The following is an 18,158-nucleotide window of genomic DNA, read 5'->3' on the forward strand; positions in this document are numbered from 1 at the left end:
AGGTAGACGGAGGTGGGGGGGAAGGAGGTGGGAGAGGGGAGCGGGTCGGGGGGACTCAGAGGGAAAGGGCAGTTGGGGGGGAAGGATCAGACAAAGAAGGAGGGGGAAGGAGGTGTGAGGGGGAGCGGGCAGGGGCGTCGGGGGGGAGGGCAGTGGTGGGGGAGGAGCAGACGAAGGAGGAGGGGGAAGGAGGTGGGGGAGGGCGGCGGGGCAGGGGGATTGAGGGGAGGGCAGGGAGGGAAGGGGTAGACGGAGGAGGGGAGAAGGAGGTGGGAGAGGGGAGCGGTCGGGGGGACGCGGGGGGGACAGTGGGGGGGAAGGGGCAGACGAAGGGGGGGGCGAGCTCCGCTCCCAGCCTTTGGGAAGGTCTGTGACCGTCCCCTGTGCTTGCGCGGAAGGGTTAACGCCTGGGCTGTGTGTTTCTTGGCGGGGGCGGGGGGTTACGGGACTCCCCCCCCCCCCAGGAGGGAAAGGGGAGGAAAGCCAGCCCTGCCCCCCCCCCCCGGTGTCCCTCAGCCCCGTGCAGGCAGCGAGGGGGAGGGACCACGGCGAACATCCCCTCCCTTTTACCAACAGTGCCCTGCACACTTCCAGGAATCACCCTGAGCCTGGGGGGGGGGCGGGGGGTTAACCCAGCTCCGCCTGCCAATCACAGCCCAGCCAGCCGGCCCCGAGCACCCCCTGTGGCCAATGGGATGGGGATGGGGCCCATTCACAAAAATAAATATGAGACACCCCCCCACACCCCCACCCCAGGATACACCCCCCCTCCCCAGTCCAGCCAGGAGAGACTCTGGCCGCGTGTCAATTTCAGCCTGAATTGGTGGGGTGGGGTGGGGTGTGAAATTGACGAGATTAGGGGCCGGGCTGGGCGGGGGGGGGGGTGAGGGGGAAAGACCTTTCCTGTGCCGGCCCCCCCCCCCCCCCCCGCCCCAGACCCACAACTCCCGAAGCATCCAAGCCTCCTGCTTGGGCGAAAGGGAAAGTGGTTTTTCCTCCTTCCCCCTGCGGTGCCTACCGCGGCTTCCCGGCAGCTCCCCTCTCCAGGGGCCCTGCTCCCTCCCCCCCCCCCGGGAGATTGGGGGGCCGGCTGCCTGGCCAGGATGTGCCCCCCAAGGGGGAGGCTTTCCTGTGACTTGGGGGAGTGGAGTTGATTTGCTTTGTTTCCCTCCCCCCCCCCCCTCCCCTGCCCTGCGAGGACTCCAGGAATAGCTTCCCTTCCCATCACGCCAGAGTAGGTCTACACGGGCGGCGAGCGAAATCGCATCAATCTGGACTGGTTTGGGGTCAGAAAGGGGTGAGTTAAAACGGGCCATTATTTCTGGGGGGGCGGGAGCGACCGTGGGCAGACACTCACAAAAACTACCACCAGGGGATTTTGCAAGTAGTTTTTATTTTTTGCCCGCCGGGGGGGGCGGGGCCCTGGACCTAGGGCACCCCTGGCACAACTGCCCCCAAATTTGCCCCGCTGCCCCCTGCCCCCCATGGAGCAGAGCAGCCGGCAAGACAATGGGACTTTAGGGTACGTTTAGCAACACCCAACTCCCTGCTCCAAGGAGCTGGGGCTGTTAATGAGGATAACAACAATCCGCATTAAGAGGGGCCTGCCTGGGAGAAATTGGGGGCTGGTTGATTTGAAGGAAGAGCTTTCCAATGCCTGCTTTAAAGGGATTATTTTAATGTTTTCACGGGGTTTTGTTTTTTTTTTAAGGGCAATTTTTGTCCTCCCCCACCTCCCCTTGGACCCTCCTGACCTGTCTCTTTTTGCCACTGTTTTAATTCTGCCATTCCTTAATTATTAATTGTTAATATCAGACTGATTTGGGGTCAGTTTACACTTGGGGTTTGTTTTTTAACCTTGGTTTTAGGTTAGTTATTTGGGGTCAGTTTCTGGGCTGCTTTGGGGGTGGGGGGGTTAACATTGGTTTTAGGTTAGTTATTTGGGGTCAGTTTCTGGGCTGCTTTTGGGGCAGGGGGGTTAACATTGGTTTTAGGCTAGTTATTTGGGGTCAATTTCTGAGCTGGTTTGGGGGTCAGGGGTTAACATTGGTTTTAGGTTAGTTATTTGGGGTCAGTTTCTGAGCTGGTTTGGGGGTGGGGGGGGTTAACATTGGTTTTAGGTTAGTTATTTGGGGTCAGTTTCTGAGCTGGTTTGGGGGTGGGGGGGTTAACATTGGTTTTAGGTTAGTTATTTGGGGTCAGTTTCTGGGCTGGTTTGGGGGTGGGGGGGTTAACATTGGTTTTAGGTTAGTTATTTGGGGTCAGTTTCTGGGCTGGTTTGGGGGTGGGGGGTTAACATTGGTTTTAGGTTAGTTATTTGGGGTCAGTTTCTGGGCTGGTTGGGGGCAGGGGGGTTAATATTGGTTTTAGGTTAGTTATTTGGGGTCAGTTTCTGGGCTGGTTTGGGGGTGGGGGGGTTAACATTGGTTTTAGGTTAGTTATTTGGGGTCAGTTTCTGGGCTGGTTTGGGGGTGGGGGGGTTAACATTGGTTTTAGGTTAGTTATTTGGGGTCAGTTTCTGGGCTGGTTGGGGGCAGGGGGGTTAATATTGGTTTTAGGTTAGTTATTTGGGGTCAGTTTCTGGGCTGGTTTGGGGTTTTTTTAACATTGGTTTTAGGTTAGTTATTTGGGGTTATGGGGGACTGGATGTCTCGATTTTATAAGGACCATGCCGATATTCAGGGCTTTGTCTAATATCCCCACCTATTACCTTCCACCCCGTCCCGGTTTTTCACACTTGCTAGTTGGGGCCAGTTGACGGGTTGGGTTTTTTGACATTTAGTGTAGTTACTTGGGCTCACACTGAGATGCCCGGGCCGCGGGTGCCCGTCACACTGGCTCTGGGCCCCGGTACATCCGAAGAAGTGACGTGCGGGAGTGTGTTTCACTGCAATCAATGGGACAAATCCAAGCGGGTGCGGAAATCTGTGCCAGGCTCGAGGCTTTGATCCGGGAGGGTTTGCATGAGCGTTAGGAAAAGGGTTCCCAGAACTGGGCTCCCCGATTTCGTGGAGCACGATGCAGCTCAGGCCCTTTGTTCATTTCATAGGGTCAGGTTTTTTATAAGAGCTTGGTTTGAAATAATCTACCGGCCGGGTTTCTTGTTTTTTAGGCCCAACAAGAGTTCCTGTTCCCCCGGAGCTGGAGGTTTGTTCCAGCCTCAGGGTTTCCTGGAGGAAGTTGGAGCAGGGAGTGAATTTGGCGCAGCCTTAAAATGTTTGTTCCCCTTTGCCCCCACCCCACAGGCGCACGCGCACACACACACACACACACACACATACACACACAGACACACACACACACACAGACAAAGTGGGATTTGCTCCCTGTTCTCTGGGGCTGCTGGGCTGGGGCAGCGGCAGGCAGAGAGCAGAAGAGTTTGTGGTGCAGTGTGTGTCTGTCTGTGTGTGCGTGTACATTTTTTGTGGGGAGGATTGTGTGTGTGTGTACATTTTGTATGTGTGTGTTCATTTTGAGTGGGGAGGATTGTGTGAGTGTGTACATTTTGTGTGTGTGTGTACACATTTTGTGTGGGGAGGTGTGTGCGTCTGTACATTTTGTGGGGGGGTATGTGTGTGTGGGTATGTGGTGTACATTTTGTATGTGTGTGAGTGTGTACACTGTGTGTGAGAGTGTACATTTTGTGTGGGGAGAAGTGTGTGTATGTACTGTGTGTACATTTTGTGTGAGGATTGTGTGTTTGTACATTGTGTGTGTGTGCAGGTGTACATCTTGTGTGGGGAGGGGAGGATTGTGTGTGTACATTTTGTGAGGGGAGGATTGAGTGGGTGGGTGTACATTTTGTTTGTATATGTTATGAGTATGTTTGTATATTTTGTTGGTGTGAATGTACACATGTTTTGTCCATGAGTGTGTTCCACACACTCCTCTCTGTGTGTATATATATATAATGTGTGTGTGTTTATGCCTCTCATGCTTTGTGTATAATGTACACAAAGAAACCAGACACACAGGAGATATATATTTGTCTTTGTGTTTACCATATCTGTGTGCATTTGTATGTTATACGTGTGTGAGAGGGTGTGTGTATGGGTTGTTGTGAATGCTTGTGTTTGCACAGGTGTCTTTTCAGTGTGTGTGTATAATTATATGGAATAATATGTTGCGTGTGTAGATCCGCGATGGGGTTTCTGAGGAATGTGTTATAAGTGTGTGGATGTGGGGGTGGTTTGTTTGTGTGTATATTTTGTGGGTGTGTCTTAAGTGTATGGTGTGTATACAAACACACACAGTTCAGAGCTCATCCCTTCCAGCACGGGGTGGCAGGCGCGCACCCACACACCATAGATTTTTAGGTATGTTCTTCTGTGGGGTGTGATTATGTGTGTGTATCTACATAACTTTGTGTATATCCCTGGTATGCAGAGGTGCTTCTGGGAGTGTGTGTGTGTATGTTTTGTGTGTGTTTGTGTGTAACTGTATGGGATGCAGTTTGCTGTGTGTTGCTGGCTGGCCACAGTGTGACGTTTGTGTACGTGTGTGTGTGTGTGTGTGTGTGTGTGTGGTGGATGCTGTAGGTGACTCTAAGGGTATGTTTCTGTGGGGTACGTGTGTGTCTGAGCCTGCTTGTGTGCACCTCTGTCGCTGTGTGTGTGTGTGTGTGTGTCCTGCACAGAAATCCCAGCACACAAGTAAGTGTACACACACCCCTCTACACCTGGAGGTGATTCCAATACTAGACTGGTTAGAGAAGGGGGGCTGGGGGCCAGGACTCCTGGGTTCTCTCCCCGGCTCTGGGAGGGGAGTGGGGTCTAGCGGTAAGAGCAGTGGGGGCTGGGGGCCAGGACTCCTGGGTTCTCTCCCAGGCTCTGGGAGGGGAGTGGGGTCTAGTGGTTAGAGCAGGGGAGGGCTGGGGGCCAGGACTCCTGGGTTCTCTCCCAGGCTCTAGGAAGGGAGTGGGGTCTAGTGGTTAGAGCGGGGGGGGCTGGGGGGCCAGGACTCCTGGGTTCTCTCCCCAGCCCCAGGGTCGTTAGATCGTGAGGAGTGTTAATAGCCCGTGCTCGATTCTGTGCGAGAACTTGCAGGTACCTGCCCTGAGATGCCCCTCACTCCCGACCCGCAGCCCCGGGCTCCCCACCCCCCCCTTTTCCATTGACCCCCCTCCCCCCTTCTCTCCACAGATGATCCCGCGGGAGGGACCCCGGTGAGCCGGAGGACACGGCAGGGTGGGCGGGGGGGGGAGGAGAATCCGGCCTGGGCAGCGCGATGGTCCCGCTGTGCTGGCCCTGCGTGCGCTGCTGCCCGGACCCCCCGGCCGCCATGAGTGGGCCCCCCGCCCCGCGGCCCCCCGGCCCCTCCTACCGCTACCGGAGCTTCTGCGGGGACTTCGAGCGGGTGGAGACGGCGCTGGAGCGGCTGGAGGCCAGCGGCTTCTACTGGGGCAGCCTGTCGGGGGCGGAGGCCAAGCGGCTGCTGAGCCCCCACCCGCCGGGGGCTTTCCTGGTCCGCGACTCCTCCGACCACCGGCACCTCTTCACCCTCAGCCTCCGCACCGGGGCCGGCATCACCAACCTGCGCATCCAGCAGCAGGGGGCCGCCTTCCACCTGGAGACCCAGCCGGGGGCCCCCTGCCCCCCCGCCTTCGCCTGCGTGGTGCAGCTGGTGGAGCACTACCTGGGGCGGGCCGGGCACCCGGGGGCCCCCTGCTACCTGGAGGCCCAGGGCAGCCGCCCCGAGCCCCTGGCGCTGGCCCGCCCGCTGCGCTGCAAGGTGGCCTCGCTGCAGGAGCTGTGCCGGCGGGCCGTGCGGGCCAGCGTCCGGGCAGGGACGGGGGGGCCCGATCTGGAGGGGCTGCCCGTGCCCCGGGCCCTGCGCAACTCCCTGCGCTGCTAGGGGGCCGTGCCCCGGGCCCTACCGAACTGTCGGCCCAGCGGGAGGGGAGAGGAGCGAGGGGGGACCCCCACCAAGGCTCATGGGAGGCGGTGGGGAGTCCAGGGCACCGCCCGTAATGCGTGGGGGAGGGGAGGAAACCCCAGAGCAGGACCCCCTCTGGGACACCCCAGGTATTTCCAGCGCAGTGGGAGGAAGACCAGGGAAGGGGTCTGTGCCCCACACCTCAGGGTTGGGAGAGACCGGGGGTGGGGGTGGGGCAGACTGGCATCAGCCCCCTGGCAGCTCCGGAGCGTGGGGGAGATGGGACTGGAGGGGCAGAAAGGCCTGGAGTGGATGGGGCTCTTTGGGCCAGGGCTGCGACCCAGGATAAGAACTGGGAGGGGGACACAGGAATTGGTGGGGACTGGAAGCCAGGACTCCTGGGTTCTCTATCCAACTCTGGGGAGGGGGATCTAGCGATTGGAGGGAGGGGACTAGGAGCCAGGACTCCTGGGTTCTCTCCCCAGCTCTGGGGAGGGCATGGGGTTTATATCCCACCTATAGCCAGAGGAGCCAGAGCGGACCGTGGCCCCGTGCTGGGGCTCCCACCTCATCCCCTGGAGGGCATCCCGCCAACCTCACGGACCTCGTCTTCCCCCCAGGAGCGCTCGTGGCCCCGTTACCGCCAGCCGGGCTGGGCCGTGGGCTTGTACCGCTGCATCGGGACAGAATAAACCTCGGTCTGCTGCATCCTGCCTCCCGCCACTGCTTTGGGGCTGCCTGGGACCCGGGGGATACAGGGGCAGCCCCTCAGAGCCCCCACACCCTAAGGGGGAAAAGCCATGAGCCAGCCAAGACCCAGGCCTGGGACCAGAGCCGGGCTGGTGCCCCCTAGAGCAGTGGCTGCAGCTCAGTGCTGGTTGAGGGATCCTCCTGTAAACAGCCCCCCCCGGCCCCACCCCAGAGGCTGCTGCATCTAGAGTTGACCCCGTCCTGACCCCCTTCCGCGCCCGGCTGTTCCCGTAAGGCTCTTGGCACCACATCCGCTGACTCAGGGGAGCAAAGTTACTGAAAGTCGCTCCACGGTTCAGGAAAAAACCCAGCTGCTTCCCCCCCCCCCCTCCGGCTTTCGTTTCCCCCAGCAGCTGGGCTGAGGGTCAAGGGGCCGGCGTGGGGGGCCCCCAGCTGCACTGTGCCAGTTATTACAGCCCAGGGCTGTTCCCCCAACCCCCCCTTTCCCATCCCTGGCCCAGCTCCAGCCTTCCACCTTCATTTCCCAGCAGGTTCCAGCCCTGGACCCACCTCCCTCTCAGGGGTGGGGCTCCCCTGGGTGATACAGCGCCAGGTGCTGGGCACAGGGCAGGTCTCACCCCCTTCTCCTCAACCAGCCCCCCATAAAGCCACCATCCAGCCAGTTGCTTGCTGCCCCATGTTTGCTTCTTGGCCGGGCAGAGGCCCCAGCCCCCTTCTCAGGCCGGGAGGACTCCTGGGGTGAGCAAAGGGCAGCCGGACTGGGTCAGACCAAAGGTCCAGCTAGCCCCGGACTCCAACTTCTGCCAGGGCCAGGTGATTCCACCCCAGGGAATGAACACAACAGGTGATCACCCACTGATCCATCCCGGGGTGCCCACGGCCAGGTTCCAGCAGATACGAGGGGAGTGAGGTCTAGCTCAGGGCAGCCTGGCAACCCCCGGGCCCATGCAGGGCAGGGGTCCCACCTCAAGTCCCTCAGAGAACGGGTCTTTCCCCTCTTCTTGAAGCCCCCAAGGCCATGGCACACCTCCTACCCATGTGCCCAGACCCCAGCACATCTCTCCCCCCACCCTTGGCTGGGGCAGCATTGGGCCAGAGGGGCTAGGACCCACAGGACCATTCAGTGTGAGGGAGGGGTACGCCTCTTCACCCCCCCACCCCAAATGCCCCAGTCTAAAACCAGAACAGAGGCTTCCTAGAAATGATGGTGACCCAGTGGCCTAATGGATAAGGCATCAGCCTCCGGAGCTGGGGACTGTGGGCTCGAGTCCCATCTGGGTCGTACCGATCACACGTCGGGGGGAAGGATAGCTCAGTGGTTTGAGCATTGGCCTGCTAAACCCAGGGTTGTGAGTTCAATCCTTGAGGGGGCCACTTAGGGATCTGGGGCAAAAATTGGGGATTGATCCTGCTTTGAGCAGGGGTTGGACTAGATGACCTCCTGAGGTCCCTTCCAACCTGATATTCTATGAAATGCCCCTGAAGCAGCCAGCACCTGGAGAACCCAGCTCAGGGCACAAACAGGCCAAGCTCCTCCCCCCTAGTGTTGAGCTGGGGGGCAGGGAGAGGGAGGGCCCAGCCCTACTGAACTGGGCCCCACGGCCTTTGTGACACAGCCCCCAGCTACTTCCCCTTCCTGCCCCTCCCTGGGAGTAGCCTCCACCCCCATTAGCATCAGCCAGCCACTGATCAGGGTTAACCCTCCAACTCAACCCCACCCCCAGCGTGGAAACAGGCAGCAGGTCTGTGCCCCAGTTTTATTTCCAAGGGCCGGTGCAGCCTGCAGTGGGAAGGGCAAGCAGGACAGGGCTCACTTCCAGACGGAACAAGCTGGGGAACTGCCTGCTGCAGGGCCCAGGAGACACTGCAAAGGGCCTTCCGCTCACAGCCCAGAGCGCCCCCCTCCCCCCGGGTGAGGCACAAGAGAGAGGTCTGAGCATTTGCTGTGAGGCTGGGGTCCAGCAGCCCTGATGCCCCAATGCAAGGACCCCACTAACAGTCCAATCTGGGGGCGGGGGGAGTCCAGTTCAGCTCCAGTACAAGCTCCACTCCAAACTGGTTTATTGAGAGATACAGCAGTGCAGGCTGCCCAGCAAGGGGAGCCGCCCAGGCCTTTAATCCTCCTCTTCCTCATCCGCCCCACCGGCGCCACCCTGCCCCTTCTTGGCGTTCTTCCTCTTGACACGGCCAGGCCGGCCGCCCCCATAGGGCGAGCGCAGCGAGAAGTCGATGTGCTTCTGTGAGTCCAGGCGCACGATGAAGGATGGGATGTTCACGACCTGCTTCCGCACACTGGGGAAAGGGAGAGGGGTGAGGGCAGGCACAGAAAGCCACCTACCCACAGTGCTCTGGGGCAACGGGACCCCTCAGGATTTAACATGCAACCCCTGGGGAAAATGCTCCACCCCTTCGCCATCTCTTAGCTCCTCCCAGACACTACCCAGAGCCAGCTGCACATCAGCTGCTCCTAGATTCCCAGTCCCCTCCGCCCCACCCTCCAAGCCAGCTCCTGCTGTTACCAGGTGTGAATCCAGAGTCCCCCAAAGAAAAGGGGTGACCCTTTGGATTGATGCTAGGGGAGCGGCAATCAGAAGCCAGCCCTATTCCCGCTGCAAAAGAGGAGTGACTCCAGATTGATACCAAAGGAGCCGAGATCAGAACCAGGTCCCCCTGAACCAAGCTCCATTCCCAGGTAGCCTTGGGATCCAATCTCCATTCGCAGACCCCTCCCAGCGTGGGGCACAGAGCAGGCGGTGGCTCGTTACCTTTGCAGCAGCCCCAAGCGCAGGGGGCTGGTGGAACGGCCTGGCCCTTCGCAAGGTGTACGGCTCTGCCGCAGTGAGCCTTGCCGACATGGGCGGCCCTACCGCCCACTACCCGGAGCGCAGGGTTAGACCAACCGGGGGGCTCCCCAGGCCAGAGCCCGCCCCTCTGGGCAGGGGGCTCCATGCACCTCACAGGCTCATCCAGGAGGGCTACACAACACAGCAAGAGCAAAGCTTTAGCACGGGGAGGGTCGGAGCAACAGCCAAACTCCCCACGTCCTTGGGATCAGCTTTGCCCTGGGTCCTTGGCGGGGTCAATCACCGAGAACGGGGCCACTGACCTGCCTGCCACATGGCCCCTCCTCACGAACTCACCACCCGGGGGAGCTACCACCCCAGCGAACCAGCAGGTCCAGGTGGCCGAGTCAATAACTGAACCCAGGAGTCCTGGCTTCCAGCCCCCACTCCCTACTGTAACCCACTACTAGACCCTCCCCTCCCAGAGCCAGGGAAGAGAACCCAGGAGTCCTGGCTCTCAGCCCTCACCCCTGATGTAACCCACTAGACCCCCCCCCACACACAGACACAGCATGGCACACAGCTGCCCTACCGGATGTGTCTCTGGCGGATCAGCACCCGGGCGTGGTGGATGGACTTGGCCAGGCCCAGCTTGAAGACCTGGGTCTGGAGGCGCCGCTCCAGGAAATCCTCAATCTTGAGGCCCAGGATATAATCCAGCTTCATCTTGCCCTCATCCAGCACCCCGATGCGCACCAGCCGTCGCAGCAGGGCATTGCCTGGGGGAGGGGGGTGGTGAGACAGGAGTCAGATCCCAGGGACCCTGCCCCTTCCCCTCCCAACAACTTCAGACATCCGCTGGGACCAGCTCCCAGCACCCCCCACCATGCCACCCCCCATATCCTGCCCCCCTACCTTCAAAAAGGCGCTTGGGGTCCTTCTCATCCAGCGTGAGCAGCTCACGGGCCGCCTTGCGGATCTTGGCCAGGGTGAACTTCACCCGCCAAACCTCACGCTTGTTCCGCAGCCCGTATTCACCTGGGGAGGAGCAGGGCTGTTACCAACAGGCAGCCACTTCTGGGGTGGGGCGCAGGGGCTGGTTATATGGGGACCCCTCACCAGGCACTGGGACACAGTTCAGAACTGTATCCCACTGACTAGAGAGGCAACAGGTTGAATATTACCTGGCCTAATGGGGTTAAATCTCCTAAAGATCAGAAAACAAATCATTGGGCCATTAATGCTGCATCTAACACAAGCTGCATATGGTGGCACAGCGCCCCCTAGTGCCAGCCCTGACTGCGAGTGAGAGCGCCCCCTGCTGAGCCCCCCACCCTGCTTCCTGCAGCCCAGCGCCCCCTAATGTAGCCCCAGGGCCAGCCCTGACTGCCAAGGGAGAGCACCCTTGACCCACTCCCTGGAGCAGTGCCCCCTATGAGCCCCCCCCCACAGCACAGTGCCCCCTGCTAAGCTCCAGCCAGGCACCACCCTGAGTCCCCCCCCCCACCCCCAAAACTCACCAATGAGCTTCAGCTCCTGGTCGAGGCGGGATTTCTCAAAGGGGCGCCGGGGGGTGACATAGGTCTTCCGGCACACCCAGCTCCTGGCAACGGGCATCGCGACCGAGGCTGTGGGCTTCGGCCCTGCGGGAGAGGCAGAAGGAATGAGTTAGGAAGAGACAGGACAATTCTGCTGCATCCCCAGCCACCCCACAAACCCAGGGTGCAGCTTTTCCCGGGGGGGGAACTGCTGTCAGACCAGGACACGTTTGGAGAAGGGGGCACATACAGCCCCTGGCATAAGGGTGGGGGATTGCAGGAGCCCGTGGTGGGTGCAATGAAGTCAGCCAAGCTATGAAGCCGGGACCCACAAGCCCGCAGAGGGGGATGTCTTTGTTGGGGATCTGTACAGCACCAAGCACAGCAGTTACACAACCCACTGCACGGTGCCACGGACCCAACCCTCGTTACAGGAATCAGGGGCAAGGGCAACACCATTCCCGAGGACAGGGGCCCCAGGGCTGCCAGGCCCCTGCAGCCAGCAGAGCCCAGGGCCCCTCCCGTGCCGGGGTGCAGAGGGAGGAGCTGCGGGCCAGCCCGCAGCAAGGCTGGAAGCGACAGGGGCATTCGGGGGGTGTGTACGGGGTGCCCTGGGGGCCGGCACGGGGGCAGCTTTGGCTCGGGGCGCAGCTGGTCTCTCCTTCGCAGCCCTGTTTGCGAGAACCCCGCAGCGCTCCGGGCGCTTTGCAGGTGGGGAAACTGAGGCACAACAGGGGGAGCCACTTGCCCGACCCCGCTGCACCAGGCGGGGGAGAGGGAGACGAATCCCGCCCCCACAATGCACGGGGCTTGGGGGGAGCCTCCCGGGCCACGTGCTGTGCCCCCCCCTTGCAAACCCCTCCCGCTGCAGCAGCGCGCGCCAGCCCCAGGGGCCGCACGCACCCGTGTCGCTAGCGCGCCGGCCGCCTCTGCGCATGCGCGCCAGCCCCACAGAGCGCCCCGCGCGCCCGCCTTCTGCCACGCGCTCGCCCCGGCCCGGCCCTCCTCTCCCCTGCGGCCCCCGCCCCCCAGCCCCGGCCCAGCGCGCCCTGCCCCGGCCTCACCTCACACGAACAGCCCCGGCGATGGCGGTTGAAAAAAAGAGAGCGACATATCCGGGGGCTGCCTTATATATGGCACGGGAAAGGCTCCGCCCTCCGAAGCTTTAACCAATGGCCGGGCGCCGCCGAGCCCCGATGACCAATGGAGGGGCGGTGCCTCGCACCACCCGCTGGCCAATGACTGAATGCTCCCGGGGTCATAGAGAGAGACTCCTAGAGGGTCGTACGCGCGTGGGAGAGTGGTTGGGGGTGGCCATTGCTGTGTGGGGGTGAACCCTCCTCCCGTCCCAGTCGGGAGCGGCCGCCATTGCTGTGTGGGGATGAACCCCCTTCCCCTCCCATTGGGGAGCGGCCGCCATTGCTGTGTGGGGGTGAACCCCCTTCCCATCCCAGTGAGGAGCGGCCGCCATTGCTGTGTGGGGGTGAACCCCCTTCCCGTCCCATTGGGGAGCGGCCGCCATTGCTATGTGGGCGTGAACCCCCTTCCCATCCCAGTGAGGAGCGGCCGCCATTGCTATGTGGGCGTGAACCCCCTTCCCATCCCAGTGAGGAGCGGCCGCCATTGCTGTGTGGGGGTGAACCCGCTTCCCGTCCCAGTGGGGAGCGGCCGCCATTGCTGTGGGGGGGTGAACCCCCTTCCCGTCCCAGTGGGGGAGCGGCCGCCATTGCTATGTGGGCGTGAACCCCCTTCCCATCCCAGTGAGGAGCGGCTGCCATTGCTGTGTGGGGGTGAACCCCCTTCCCCTCCCATTGGGGAGCGGCCGCCATTGCTGTGTGGGGGTGAACCCCCTTCCCATCCCAGTGAGGAGCGGCCGCCATTGCTGTGTGGGGGTGAACCCCCTTCCCGTCCCAGTGGGGAGCGGCCGCCATTGCTGTGTGGGGGTGAACCCCCTTCCCATCCCAGTGAGGAGCGGCCGCCATTGCTGTGTGGGGGTGAACCCCCTTCCCTTCACTAAGGCAACCCATCTAGAATCTCCCTGCGACCCACTGGTGGGTTGGGACCCCTTGTTTGGGAAATGATTCCCTAGATAACGCAGCCTCTGTATGGCCCGTGCGTCTCTCCCCAGACCGGGGCTAGTCCTGCCCCCCATGAAACCCACAGGGGTTTTGCTCTAGATTCAGTGGGAGCAGGGTGAGACCTCGCGGAGCAGGGTGAGACCTCGCAAACCAGAGCACGACCCGTGGGACCAGGTCCCTGGCTGGCATAAATCGGCCTAGCTCCAGGGAAGTCACCGGCTGGAGAACTGACCCATCAATGGGCGTTTCCCGGCTGATTTCGGTGGGCATTGCATATGGACCTTGCTTGAATTAATTGGTGCTCGGCGCACCTGGGGCAGTCTGATACCTGGGGGTGTGATGCGTCCGGGCTGGTTTATTTTAATTGCCAACCGACCATGGCCTGTAGATCGTAGACTTGCTCCACCCAGTATGAGCCGCAGCTGGTGGGAGGCCAGAGCACCTGGCCTCACATGGGAGGTGCCCAGCGTGTGGTGGGGACCCTGGCATGGCCACCCTTGGGGTGGGATTGAGATCAACTTCCAAAGAAAACGTTGGAAGCCGTTGAGTGTATGATAAAAGGAAGAGAGGGGTTGCAAGCACCGGATTCCCCCCATCTCACGCCAAACCTTTCTCAGGGTTTGGGTCTGTCTTAGGGGAAGTTTAGGAGGAAAAAAAGGAGGAGGAAAAAGGCAGCAGAAAGGAGAGGGGAGAGGGACCATCTCAATGGAAATGGACAGTGGAACTGGAGTGGAGAGAATAATGTTAACGAATCCTCCGTCCCAGGCCTGGGTCTGATTGCGTGGATTTTATACTGGTCTAGCTGAGATCAGAACCCAGCCCTGCCCCCGCTGCAGTCAGGGGTGACTAGTCTGAAGGGCCATGTGTCTGTAGCCCTTTGAGGTCTGGCCGGTTCTCCTTGGCCCACTCCCCCATCCCAGACACAGCCCGTGGCTGGTGGCCCAGGCTGAGCCGGGAGCCTGTAAATCTCCCTTTTCATTGGGGAAGCTGTAAAGTGCCCAGCCGCCGCAAATGACGGAGAATTAAGCTGCTGATTTACTGGGTGTTTTTCTCCTAACCTGGTATTTGTGTGAGAAGCCGACTGTGCTGAATCCCCAGCCCCCTTGCTCTAACCACAAGACACCACTCCCCTCCCAGAGCCAGGGATAGAACCCAGGAGTCCGGACCCCCAGTCCCCCTGCTCTAACCACTAGACACCCCCCCCCCGCCCAGTGACGAGTGAGATGCAGACAGGCAGTAGCAGGTGGTATTTGTCTGTGTGCAGTCAGTGTGGGGGAGTGGCTGTGTGTGGGGGGGGGACGGGTGTTTGTGGCGGTTGTTTTCTTCATGCGCACTTGGGGTGAGGGGGGCGAGGTTTGTGTGTCTCCTATGTGTGTGGGAATGTTTGTGGCTGTGTGGGGGGGCCTCTCTGTGGCTGTGCACACTCGGGTCTGTGTGGGTGCATCTGTGTGTGTTTGTGTGTGTCTCTGGGTGTGTATTTGGGGTTGTACGTGCATGCATGCATACACATGTGTATGTGTTTGGGGTTGTTTGTGCATGTGTGCATGAGTATGTGGGGTTGTGTGAGTGTCTGTGTGTTTGGGGTTATGAGTCAGTGTGTCTGTGTGTTTGGCATGTATATTTAGGATTGTCTGTGCGTGTGAAAGTGTCTGTGTGTTTGGGGTTGGATCTCTGTGTTTGGGGTTGTTTCTATATTTCTGTGTGTTTGGGGTTATATCTGTGTGTTTGGACTTGTCTGTGTTTGGGGTTGTGTGTGTGTGTGTGTGTGTATGTATGGTTGGGGTTGTGGGTCTGTGTTTGGCGTTGTGTGTATGTATGGTTGGGGGCGTGTCTGTGGGGTTAGGGATGTCTGCATGGTTGCGGTTGTGTATCTGTGTGGTTATGGGTGGGTGTGTCTGTGTGGTGGGGATGTCTGTGTGTCTGTGTGGTTGGGGTTCTGTGTATTTGTGTCTGTGTGGCTGGGGTTGTGTGTGTGTGTGGTTAGGTGTGTGTGTGTGTGGTTGGGGGAGGGTGTCTGTCTCTGTGGTTGGGGATGTGTGTGTCTAGACTGTGTGTGCGCGGGAGTGTGTCTGTCTGTGACAATGATGACATCACATTCCTCTCAACTCCCCCCCCCCCCCCCCCGGCCTGTGCCCCATCTAGAAACTGACTCAGCTCTCCGGGGTCTCTCAGCCCAGCGACCCCCTGGGGGGCTGAGCAGTGGGGCTGTGGGTTCTGTGCTACCCACGCAGCATCGCGGGGTGGGGGGCTGTGATAGGAGCCAGGGGTGCAAAGTGGGATCCCGGCAGAGGGGGGCTGTGGTGTGGAGGGGAGTGGGGTCCCAGTGGAGGGGCTGTGGGGTGGAGGGGGAACCAGCAGGGGAGGGAGCTGGGAGGGGAGGGAAAGGGGGATCCAGCGGGTGGGGGGTCTGTGGGATGAGGGGGGATCCCAGCATAGGGGTGCTGGATGCATGAGAGATGTTTGCTCACATTCGGTGCTGGTTCCCTCTGTGTGTGTGTGTGTGTGTGCGCGTGGGGGTGGTTTTCAACTGCACCCAACACATCTTGCACCCCCAACCAGGATGACTACTGGCCTGGGACTGCGCCCTCCGCCCCGCCTGGCTGTGTTGGGGGTGTGTGTGGGTGGCTGTGTGTGTGTGTCTGATGCCATGATTCCTAGGTTCATAGATTCAAGGCCAGCAGGGACCCTTGCGATCAGCTCATTTGACCTCCTGTATGACCCCACCCAGGGCGCTGCCCTGAATTCATTCCCGGTTGACGAGAGCAGATCCCCAAAACCAGCCACCTGGGCTGAGTAATTGCCGGGGCAGGAGAATCCACCAGGCCCCTTGGTAACTTCCCCTCCCTCTTGAAAACCCGGCCCCGATTTGCCATCTGAATGCGTCTAGCTCCAACCTCCGGCCGTGGGATCAGGCTCCAACCATCCTTTGCCAGGCTGAGGAGCCCGTGATTAAATATTTGTTCCCCACATGAGACAAATCTTCTCTGGCCCCCTCGCCGATTGATGGGGCCCTACCAAATTCATGGTCCATGTTGGTCAATTTCACGGGTCATAGGATTTTAAAAATTGTAAATGTCGTGAGTTCAGGTATTCAACTCTGAACTGTCATGCTGGTGTAATTGTAGGGGTCCTGACCCAAAAGGGGGGTCACAAGGTGATTGTAGGGGGGTCGCGGTACTGGCTACCCTTACTTCTGCGCTGCTGCTGACAGCAACCCTGCCTTCAGAGCTGGGCCCTCAGCCAGCAGCTGCTGCTGTCCGGCCACCCAGCTCTGAAGGCAGCGCAGAAGTAAGGGTGGCGATAACGCAACCCCCCTACAATAAGCTTGTGACCCCTCCCCATGACCCCCTTTTGTCTCAGGCCCCCCAGCTGGAGAAACACTGGTCTCCCCCGTGAAATCGGGACAGCATAGGGTAATATGAGATTTCACGGGGGAGACCAGATTTCACGGTCCGTGCCACGTTTTCCATGGTCGTGAGTTTGATAGGGCCCTATCGACTGAGCACCGTCCTTCTTGGAGTCCAGCCGCGGTCGCACCAAGGCCAAACCCAGAGGTGAAATAAACTCTTCGAGATCCCCCTGTTTGTCCACCCCCAGCTGGCCTTACCCCTTTGGGCCGTAGTGCCCGTGTGGTCAGCTGATTCTCCAACATGACCCCAGATCTTTTCCAGATGCCGCGTCCTGGCACCGAGCCCCCGCCCAGCCCAATAGCACGGGCCTTGGTTCCTTGCTCCTGGGCGGAGGACTCTGCATTTCAACGAAGCCTAGTGCATGTTTTTTCTGTGCCCCCAGCGATCCTGGTCACTCTGTCTCGGTGGCCTGTCCTCGGCGGCATTTACCGCAGCCCCCATCAGCGGGTCGTTGGCGTTATCGGCACGGGGTGCTCTGTTTGCTCCCAGATCATTAATAATAAACATGTCCAAGAACCGAGCCTGGTGCCCCCCCCCACCCTGGAAACACACCCACTCAAGGAGGGTGCCCTGTTTTCAGGGGCATTTGGAGGCCCCTTGGTTAGCTAGTGTGATACACTGTGTGTGTGTTTGTGTTTTAGACTTGGTGTGTGTGTGAAAGAGAGAGAGAGAGACTATGTCTGGGTACGTGAAACTTCACGTGTGTGTGTGATTCTCTGTGAAAGGGAGAGAGAGACTGTGTGGGTATGTGAAACTGTGTGACGCTGTGGGGGGGGGCCTTGTGAGTATGCAGGAGACAGTATGTGTGTGTGACACTCTGTGTGTGTATGAGACATCACATGGACATGTCTGCCTGTGAGGGTGTCAGTGTGTGTGTGAGCCAAGTGTGTGTAGCGCTTAGTGAGTGTATGAGGCATGTGTGTGTGACACTGTCAGGGTATGTATGAACTGTGTGTGTGACACTCTCATTGTATGAGCTGTGTGTGACACTGTTGGAATGTGTACAAGCTGTGTGTGTGTGTGTGACACTGTCAGGGTGTGTATGAGCTGGGTGTGTCTGTGTGACAGTGTGTGCACACAAGCTGTGTGTGTGTGACACTGTGTGTGAGCCACATATGTGTGACAGTCAGTGTGCGCGCAAGCCATGTGTGTGTGACACTGTCAGTGTGCGCATGAACCATGTGTGTATGTGACACTGTCAGGGGGTGTGTGTATGACACTGTCAGTGTGTGTGCGAGCCATGTGTGTATCTGACACTGTCAGGGTGTGTGAAAGCCATGTGTATGTGACACTGTCAGAGTGTGTGTGAGCCATATGTGTGTGACAGTGTGTGTGCGAGCTGTGTGTGTGTGACAGTCAGGGTGTGTGTGAGCCGTGTGTGTATCTGACACTGTCAGGGTGTGTGCGAGCCGTGTATGTTTGTGTGTGTGTGTGTGTGTGTGTGTGTGTGTGTGGCCCATTGTGTATGTGACACTGCGTGTGTTTGCGCATGACACTTCCACCCAGCTCTCTCCCCACACTCTGACTTGGGGAATCCCCCGGCGGCTCCCCCCAACACCCTGCACCCCCAAACTCCACCCTCTCCCCAAAATACCCCCCCAACACACACACACCTTCCCTCCTCATCCCTCTCCCACAGTGCCCCAGTGCTGCTGAGGCTGGTACCAGGGAGAAGGTAACCATGGAGACGCTCCCCCCCTCCATCTCCTGCATCTCTCCGCCCTCCCCCCCTCCCTTCCTCTCTCCTTTCTTTGGGCTTCTGGC

At 59.7% G+C, this 18,158-nt stretch overlaps 4 protein-coding genes and 1 non-coding gene across 12 annotated transcripts in view; 2 read left to right on the forward strand and 3 right to left on the reverse strand.

Moving 5' to 3' along the window:
• Positions 1-18,158, reverse strand: part of LOC119564866 (immunoglobulin superfamily member 1) — a 999,687-nt gene that overhangs the window by 810,591 nt on the left and 170,938 nt on the right. The window lies entirely within an intron of this gene.
• LOC119564865 (immunoglobulin superfamily member 1) overlaps positions 1-18,158 on the reverse strand; it is a 798,058-nt gene that overhangs the window by 667,841 nt on the left and 112,059 nt on the right. The window lies entirely within an intron of this gene.
• On the forward strand, positions 783-6,582 carry LOC114022638 (suppressor of cytokine signaling 3). Of its 3 annotated transcripts, none has more exons than XM_037888314.2 (3): positions 783-1,297; positions 3,113-3,147; positions 5,142-6,582. In XM_037888314.2, the coding sequence occupies exon 3, from the start codon at positions 5,227-5,229 to the stop codon at positions 5,851-5,853; it is 627 nt and encodes a 208-aa protein (XP_037744242.1). In that variant the 5' UTR covers positions 783-1,297; positions 3,113-3,147; positions 5,142-5,226; the 3' UTR covers positions 5,854-6,582. The 3 variants fall into 3 exon arrangements, with proteins under 3 accessions (XP_037744242.1, XP_043390623.1, XP_037744241.1); XM_037888313.2 differs by having other exon boundaries at positions 784-1,297; positions 3,113-3,216; XM_043534688.1 differs by lacking the exon at positions 3,113-3,147.
• On the forward strand, positions 7,795-7,867 carry TRNAR-CCG. Its single transcript has one exon. It is a non-coding gene; the product is annotated as a tRNA-Arg (tRNA).
• RPS9 (ribosomal protein S9) lies at positions 8,630-12,059 on the reverse strand. The gene is made up of 5 exons (XM_037888315.2): positions 11,971-12,059; positions 10,889-11,011; positions 10,284-10,406; positions 9,961-10,147; positions 8,630-8,877 (listed from the first exon to the last, which is right to left on the reverse strand). The coding sequence occupies exons 2-5, from the start codon at positions 10,983-10,985 to the stop codon at positions 8,700-8,702; spliced, it is 585 nt and encodes a 194-aa protein (XP_037744243.1). The 5' UTR covers positions 10,986-11,011; positions 11,971-12,059; the 3' UTR covers positions 8,630-8,699.

This window comes from Chelonia mydas, chromosome 23 (assembly GCF_015237465.2).
Source record: "Chelonia mydas isolate rCheMyd1 chromosome 23, rCheMyd1.pri.v2, whole genome shotgun sequence".
NCBI classification, from domain to species: Eukaryota; Metazoa; Chordata; order Testudines; family Cheloniidae; genus Chelonia; species Chelonia mydas.

Coding starts and splice junctions, on each gene's coding strand:
- RPS9 (XM_037888315.2), bottom strand. CDS start 10,985: ATGCCCGTTGCCAGGAGCTGGGTGTGCCGGAAGACCTATGTCACCCCC. Junction 10,407..10,888: donor CCAGGAGCTGAAGCTCATTG/GTGAGTTTTGGG, acceptor GCTCCTCCCCAG/GTGAATACGGGCTGCGGAAC. Junction 10,148..10,283: donor CCCCAAGCGCCTTTTTGAAG/GTAGGGGGGCAG, acceptor CCCCTCCCCCAG/GCAATGCCCTGCTGCGACGG.
- LOC114022638 (XM_037888314.2), top strand. CDS start 5,227: ATGGTCCCGCTGTGCTGGCCCTGCGTGCGCTGCTGCCCGGACCCCCCG.